Source organism: Crinia signifera, unplaced genomic scaffold, assembly GCF_055691185.1.
Source record: "Crinia signifera unplaced genomic scaffold, ASM5569118v1 HAP2_SCAFFOLD_255, whole genome shotgun sequence".
NCBI lineage: Eukaryota > Metazoa > Chordata > Amphibia > Anura > Myobatrachidae > Crinia > Crinia signifera.
This window is the reverse complement of record NW_028142148.1, coordinates 154,029-161,755: the sequence shown is the minus strand read 5'-3', so window position 1 is coordinate 161,755 and position 7,727 is coordinate 154,029. Positions and strand designations below refer to the sequence as shown.

General features: G+C 58.8%; 1 protein-coding gene across 1 annotated transcript; it reads right to left on the bottom strand.

Moving 5' to 3' along the window:
• Positions 1-106: 106 nt before the first annotated feature.
• LOC146054582 (serine/threonine-protein phosphatase 5-like) lies at positions 107-5,982 on the bottom strand. The gene is made up of 4 exons (XM_083168075.1): positions 5,737-5,982; positions 2,720-2,961; positions 2,493-2,640; positions 107-327 (listed from the first exon to the last, which is right to left on the bottom strand). Exons 1-4 carry the CDS (start codon positions 5,840-5,842, stop codon positions 107-109), a joined length of 717 nt encoding a protein of 238 aa, XP_083024201.1. The 5' UTR covers positions 5,843-5,982.
• Between the last annotated feature and the right edge of the window lie 1,745 nt (positions 5,983-7,727).

The following is a 7,727-nucleotide window of genomic DNA, read 5'->3' as shown; positions in this document are numbered from 1 at the left end:
TGAGGGGAGTAAGGGCGGTTTACACAGCTAGTGTTCCCGCTAGGCTGTTTTAGCGGGGCGCTGCGCCCTGCCCGATTTTTATTGGGGCAAAATGCACCCTGCCCCTCTAGCAGCGCCCCGCTAAATCAGCAGTGTACACAGCAGCTGGGACTAGGCGCCATCTGGCTCGAGCTGTATATACTGCGATACACACACACAGATTTACCTGATAGACACATTTCCGATGAAGCTTCTTCTGATCTTTATAAAATTTCATTAGTTCCAGCATGAAGTCCAAGGTGACCTTCCCATCCTGTAACTGGGGACCTGTGTACTCATCTTCTATGGCTGGAGACAGGGAAAGAGCGCACTGTGAAACGCACACCACTGACCTGCAACAGAGGGTACACCTACCTACTGCACAACACCTCGCGGGTACACCTGCCTACTGCCCAACACCTCGCGGGTACACCTACCTACTGCCCAACACCTCGCGGGTACACCTGCCTACTGCCCAACACCTCGCGGGAACACCTGCCTACTGCCCAACACCTCGCGGGTACACCTGCCTACTGCCCAACACCTCGCGGGTACACCTGCCTAACTCCTACCTACTGCCTCACACCTAGCGGGTACACCTGCCTACTGCCCAACACCTCGCGGTTACACCTGCCTAACTGCCCAACACCTCGCGGGTACACCTGCCTACTGCCCAACACCTACCTACTGCCCCACACCTAGCGGGTACACCTGCCCAACACCTCGCGGGTACACCTGCCTAACTCCTACCTACTGCCTCACACCTAGCGGGTACACCTGCCTACTGCCCAACACCTCGCGGGTACACCTGCCTACTGCCCCACACCTAGCGGGTACACCTACCTACTGCCCAACACCTACCTACTGCCCCACACCTAGCGGGTACACCTGCCTACTGCCCCACACCTAGCGGGTACACCTGCCTAACTGCCCAACACCTCGCGGGTACACCTGCCTACTGCCCCACACCTAGCGGGTACACCTGCCTAACTGCCCCACACCTACCTACTGCCCCACACCTAGCGGGTACACCTGCCTACTGCCCCACACCTAGCGGGTACACCTGCCTACTGCCCAACACCTCGCGGGTACACCTGCCTAACTGCCCAACACCTCACGGGTACACCTGCCTACTGCCCCACACCTAGCGGGTACACCTGCCTAACTGCCCAACACCTACCTACTGCCCAACACCTCGCGGGTACACCTGCCTAACTGCCCAACACCTCGCGGGTACACCTGCCTACTGCCCCACACCTAGCGGGTACACCTACCTACTGCCCCACACCTAGCGGGTACACCTACCTACTGCCCCACACCTCGCGGGTACACCTACCTACTGCCCCACACCTAGCGGGTACACCTGCCTAACTGCCCAACACCTACCTACTGCCCCACACCTAGCGGGTACACCTGCCTACTGCCCAACACCTCGCGGGTACACCTGCTTAACTGCCCAACACCTCGCGGGTACACCTGCCTACTGCCCCACACCTAGCGGGTACACCTGCCTAACTGCCCAACACCTACCTACTGCCCCACACCTAGCGGGTACACCTGCCTAACTGCCCAACACCTCGTGGGTACAGCTGCCTACTGCCCAACACCTACCTACTGCCCCACACCTAGCGGGCACACCTACCTACTGCCTCACACCTAGCGGGTACACCTACCTACTGCCCCACACCTCGCGGGTACACCTACCTACTGCCCCACACCTCGCGGGTACACCTGCCTACTGCCCAACACCTCGTGGGTACACCTGCCTACTGCCCAACACCTCGCGGGTACACCTACCTACTGCCCCACATCTAGCGGGTACACCTACCTACTGCCCCACATCTAGCGGGTACACCTGCCTACTGCCCCACATCTAGCGGGTACACCTGCCTACTGCCCCACACCTAGCGGGTACACCTGCCTACTGCCCCACATCTAGCGGGTACACCTGCCTACTGCCCCACACCTAGCGGGTACACCTGCCTAACTGCCCCACACCTACCTACTGCCCCACACCTAGCGGGTACACCTGCCTACTGCCCCACACCTAGCGGGTACACCTGCCTACTGCCCAACACCTCGCGGGTACACCTACCTACTGCCCCACACCTCGCGGGTACACCTACCTACTGCCCCACATCTAGAGAGGAGCTGTGGTGCACACATACTCACTGCACCAGAGAAGAGCTGCAATACAGGATACATGTACCTACTGTACCTCGCCTATAGGGCAGTGGTAACAGAATAAACGGCTAAGACATCTGTGAATGAAGAAATATTCTCCTAGGGACAGGACGGGAGGACGCGCACCCCCTACACACCGGGACACGGACATCTGGAGGGTAGGACTAGGTAACAGCGCAGCGGCTCAGTGGCTAAGTCACCCCTGTTCTGAAGGTAGATCAAATGCAGCGATAATGACCCATTTTACCAGACAACCCCCAAGTACAGTTATAGCCCCGATATTTACTTACTCATCCCCTCGATGTCCAGGGAGTCAACCACGGAGCGGTTATGCTGATCGCAGGCAATCGCTCTCTCAAATGCCTTCTGCCGCACTAGTTTGCTGCACTCCTGAAACTTCATCTGAGCATCTTTGTCCTGGGGGCGAACCTTCACCACCTGGAGAGAACAGAGCAATAGGTCAGGAAAGGGGAGCATGCGGGGGGCGGGGAGAGATATAGACGGCAAGTGCTCTGACCGTCTCATAGTCTTTCAGAGCAGCCTTCAGCTTCCCCAGGGCCATGTTACTGGCCGCCCGCCGGTAGTAGCCCTTAATGTATTTGGAATCGAGCTGTATGGCGCGAGACGCATCAGCCAGAGCGTAACCATAACATTCAGTGCGCAGATACGCCAAGCTGCGGTTCCCATAGTAGATGGCAGTATTGGGGCTGAGAGCGATGGCTTCTGTGTAATACTGCACGGCGTGGTCATAATCCTTCACTAGGAGGCAAAGATAGGAGGTTACAGTCTAATATTCCTGCAGACGTCAGCACAGCACCGACGCAGCAAACCGCCGACATGGATGGAGGTGTGGCTGGACACGCCGGGAGCAGTAGTGCAGAAGCAGGGGAGGCCGGCTGGACACGCTGGGAGCAGTAGTGCAGCAGCAGGGGAGGCCGGCAGCACATGCTGAGAGCAGTAGTGCAAAAGCAGGGGGGAGGCCAGCAGGACAGGCTGGGAGCAGTAGTGCAGCAGCAGGGGGGAAGGCGGCAGGACACACTGGGAGCTGTAGTGCAGCAGGTTGAACCAGCAGGACACGCTGGGAGCTGTAGTGCAGCAGCAGGGGGGCAGTAGGACATGCTGGGAGCAGTAGTGCAGCAGCAGGGGGCAGTAGGACACGCTGGGAGCAGTAGTGCAGCAGGGGAGGTCGGCAAGACATGCTTGGAGCAGTAGTGCAGCAGGGGAGGCCAGTAGGACACGCTGAGAGCAGTAGTGCAGCAGGGGGAGGTAGAACACACAGGGAGCATTAATGCAACAGCAAGGGAGGTCAGCAGGATACGCTGGGAGTAGTAGTACAGCAGTGGGTGGCGGCAGGACATGTTGGGAGCAGTGGTGCATCAGGGGAGGTGGGGAGGTTGGCAGGACACGCTGGGAGCAGTAGTGCAGCAGGGGAGGTCGGCAGGACACGCTGGGGCAGTAGTGCAGCAGGGGAGGTCGGCAGGACACGCTGGGGGCAGTAGTGCAGCAGGGGAGGTCGGCAGGACACGCTGGGGGCAGTAGTGCAGCAGGGGAGGTCGGCAGGACACGCTGGGGGCAGTGGTGCAGCAGGGGAGGTTGGCAGGACACGCTGGGAGCAGTAGTGCAGCAGCAGCGGGGCGGTAGGGCACGCTGGGAGTAGTAGTGCAGCAGCAGGGGGCGGTAGGGCATGCCGGGAGTAGTAGTGCAGCAGCAGGGGTCGGTAGGGCACGCTGGGAGTAGTAGAGCAGTAGCAGGTAGGCCGGCAGGACATGCTGGGAGTAGTAGTGCAGCAGCAGGGAGGCCGGCAGGACACACTGGGAGCAGTAGTGCAGAAGGGGGGTGGTAGGACACACTGGGAGCAGTAGTGCAGCAGGGGAGGTCAGCAGGACATGCTGGGAGTAGTAGTGTGGCAGCAGGGGGCGGTAGGACACGTTGGGAGCAGTAGTGCAGCAGCAGGGAGGCCGGCAGGACATGCTGGGAGTAGCAGTGCAGCAGAAGTTGGGCGGTAGGACACGTTGGGAGCAGTAGTGCAGCAGCAGGGGGGGTGGGGGCGGCAGGACACGCTGGGAGCAGTAGTGCAGCAGCAGGGAGGCCGGCAGGACACGCTGGGTGCAGTAGCAGGGGAGGTCGGCAGGACACGCTGGGAGTAGTAGTGCAGCAGCAGGGAGGCCGGCAGGACACGCTGGGAGCAGTAGTGCAGAAGGGGGGTGGTAGGACACACTGGGAGCAGTAGTGCAGCAGAAGGGGGGTGGTAGGACACGCTGGTAGCAGTAGTGCAGCAGGGGAGGTCAGCAGGACACGCTGGGAGCAGTAGTGCAGCAGGGGAATTCAGCAGGACACGCTGGGAGCAGTAGTGCAGCAGGGGAGGTCAGCAGGACATGCTGGGAGTAGTAGTGCAGCAGCAGGGGGCGGTAGGACATGCTGGGAGCAGTAGTGCAGCAGCGGGGGGGGGGGGGGGCGGCAGGACACGCTGGGAGCAGTAGTGCAGCAGCAGGGAGGCCGGCAGGACACGCTGGGAGCAGTAGCAGGGGAGGTCGGCAGGACACGCTGGGCGCAGTAGTGCAGAAGGGGGGCGGTAGGACACACTGGGAGCAGTAGTGCAGCAGAAAGGGGGCGGTAGGACACGCTGGGAGCAGTAGTGCAGCAGGGGAGGTCAGCAGGACACGCTGGGAGCAGTAGTGCAGCAGGGTAGGTCAGCAGGACATGCTGGGAGTAGTAGTGCGGCAGCAGGGGGCGGTAGGACACGTTGGGAGCAGTAGTGCAGCAGCAGGGCGGCCGGAGGGACACGCTGGGAGCAGCAGCAGGGGAGGTCGGCAGGACACGCTGGGAGTAGTAGTGCAGCAGCAGAAAGGCCGGTAGGACACGCTGGGAGCAGTAGTGCAGAAGGTGGGCGGTAGGACACACTGGGAGCAGTAGTGCAGCAGAAGGGGGGCAGTAGGACACGCTGGGAGCAGTAGTGCCGCAGGGGAAGTCAGCAGGACACGCTGGGAGCAGTAGTGCAGCAGGGGAGGTCAGCAGGACATGCTGGGAGTAGTAGTGCAGCAGCAGGGAGGCCGGAAGGACATGCTGGGAGTAGCAGTGCAACAGAAGTTGGGCGGTAGGACACGTTGGGAGCAGTAGTGCAGCAGCAGGGGGGGTGGGGGCGGCAGGACACGCTGGGAGCAGTAGTGCAGCAGCAGGGAGGCCGGCAGGACACGCTGGGTGCAGTAGCAGGGGAGGTCGGCAGGACACGCTGGGAGTAGTAGTGCAGCAGCAGGGAGGCCGGCAGGACACGCTGGGAGCAGTAGTGCAGAAGGGGGGTGGTAGGACACACTGGGAGCAGTAGTGCAGCAGAAGGGGGGTGGTAGGACACGCTGGTAGCAGTAGTGCAGCAGGGGAGGTCAGCAGGACACGCTGGGAGCAGTAGTGCAGCAGGGGAATTCAGCAGGACACGCTGGGAGCAGTAGTGCAGCAGGGGAGGTCAGCAGGACACGCTGGGAGCAGTAGTGCAGCAGCAGGGCGGCCGGCAGGACACGCTGGGCGCTGTAGTGCGGTTACCCCGGAAGTACTCGTTGGCCCTCTCTTTCAACTCCTCCGCCGTTCTGTCCCCGCCGCTCCCGGTCTCTGACCCCCCGGTCTCGGCCGCCCGCTCTCCCTCGGCCATCTTCCCGCTGCCGGTCACCGTCACTGCGTCACCGAGAGAGCGACATCCGGCGGCCACATTGCGAATGGCAGCAGCGCCGGAGACACGTGACGCAGCCGCCCTCTTGTGGCTGGAGGAGACGGAAGGCGGCTGTCCGCCATGTTGCGGATGGCAGTTTGGTAACTATGGGGACAGCTGTCATATGCAAGCTGCTACCATCCCATAGTAACCTGCCCTCCTGCATTCTGCACCCAGGAGACTCCCTGACACGTATCAGTGGCCTTTAGTTACCAAGGGCCTTATTCTAGTTCACTCTTTCTGACAAAATCCTTCTTAGATGGACAAAACCATGTGCACTGCAGGGGGGCAGATGTAACTTGTGCAGAGAGAATTAGATGTGGGTGAGTTATTTTGTTTCCGGGTAAATACTGGCTGCTTTATTTTTACACTGCAATATAGATCTCACTTTGAAGTAAAACACCACCCAAATCTAACTCTCTGCACAAGTTACATCTGCCCCACCTGCAGTGCACATGGTTTTGTCCATCTAAGAAGGAACTTGTCAGAAAGAGTGAACTAGAATAAGGCCCCAAGTGTAGTCGCTCTTACTCACTGCTTAGGGCCATCTACATATGGCTGAAGTTAGTTTCTTATTAACTGCTTACTCAGAAAATTCACTTTGCAAGGGTTAATGCAGTGGTTCCCAAACTGTGTGCCTAGGCTCCCTGGGGTGCATCAGGACACTTGCAGGGGTGCCTTGGGTTGGTGGACCAGGAACAATTCTTATTATTTATGGTCAATGTACCAGGCAAAACCAGTGCTGGTGGCTGCCAATCATAATATATATGGACAAACAGGAGCGATTCCTGTCCCTCACCAGATAACTGTGACATATACACACAATGCACTTCATTCAATTTATTTTTTTCTGAATTTCTCGATAAGAAGCATTTGGCCTAGGGGTGCCCTGAAAATATTTTGATGCTCTAGGGCACCATGATTCAAAAATGTTTGGGAACCACTGGGTTAATGAGTTTTGGGACTCAAAATGTACCCCTGAAAGCAACAGAGGGGAGTCACTTACATATGACCCAAGTGTATTTAGCCTGGCCCAACGCTGATTTGGGCATGAAATACACAAGCAAAATGGGCACATAGACATCATAAGGTTACATTATGAATAAGTAGCTGCAGTTTTAGAAGGGTTAACAATATGAGGGAATTGAGGTGCCCACTCTGTGCTCACTGTGAGGGATATGAGGTGCCCACTCTGTGCTCACTGTGAGGGATATGAGGTGCCCACTCTGTGCTCGCTGTGAGGGATATGAGGTGCCCACTCTGTGCTCACTGTGAGGGATATGAGGTGCCCACTCTGTGCTCACTGTGAGGGATATGAGGTGCCCACTCTGTGCTCGCTGTGAGGGATATGAGGTGCCCACTCTGTGCTCGCTGTGAGGGATATGAGGTGCCCACTCTGTGCTCACTGTGAGGGATATGAGGTGCCCACTCTGTGCTCGCTGTGAGGGATATGAGGTGCCCACTCTGTGCTCGCTGTGAGGGATATGAGGTGCCCACTCTGTGCTCGCTGTGAGGGATATGAGGTGCCCGCCCTGTGCTCACTGTGAGGGATATGAGGTGCCCACCCTGTGCTCACTGTGAGGGATATGAGGTGCCCACCCTGTGCTCACTGTGAGGGATATGAGGTTCCCACCCTGTGGTCACTGTGAGGCATATGAGGTGCCCACCCTGTGCTCACTGTGAGGGATATGAGGTTCCCACCCTGTGCTCACTGTAAAGGAATATGAGGTGCCCGCCCTGTGCTCACTGTGAGGGATATGAGGTGCCCGCCCTGTGCTCACTGTGAGGGCTCACTGTGAGGGATATGAGGTGCCCGCCCTGTGCTCAC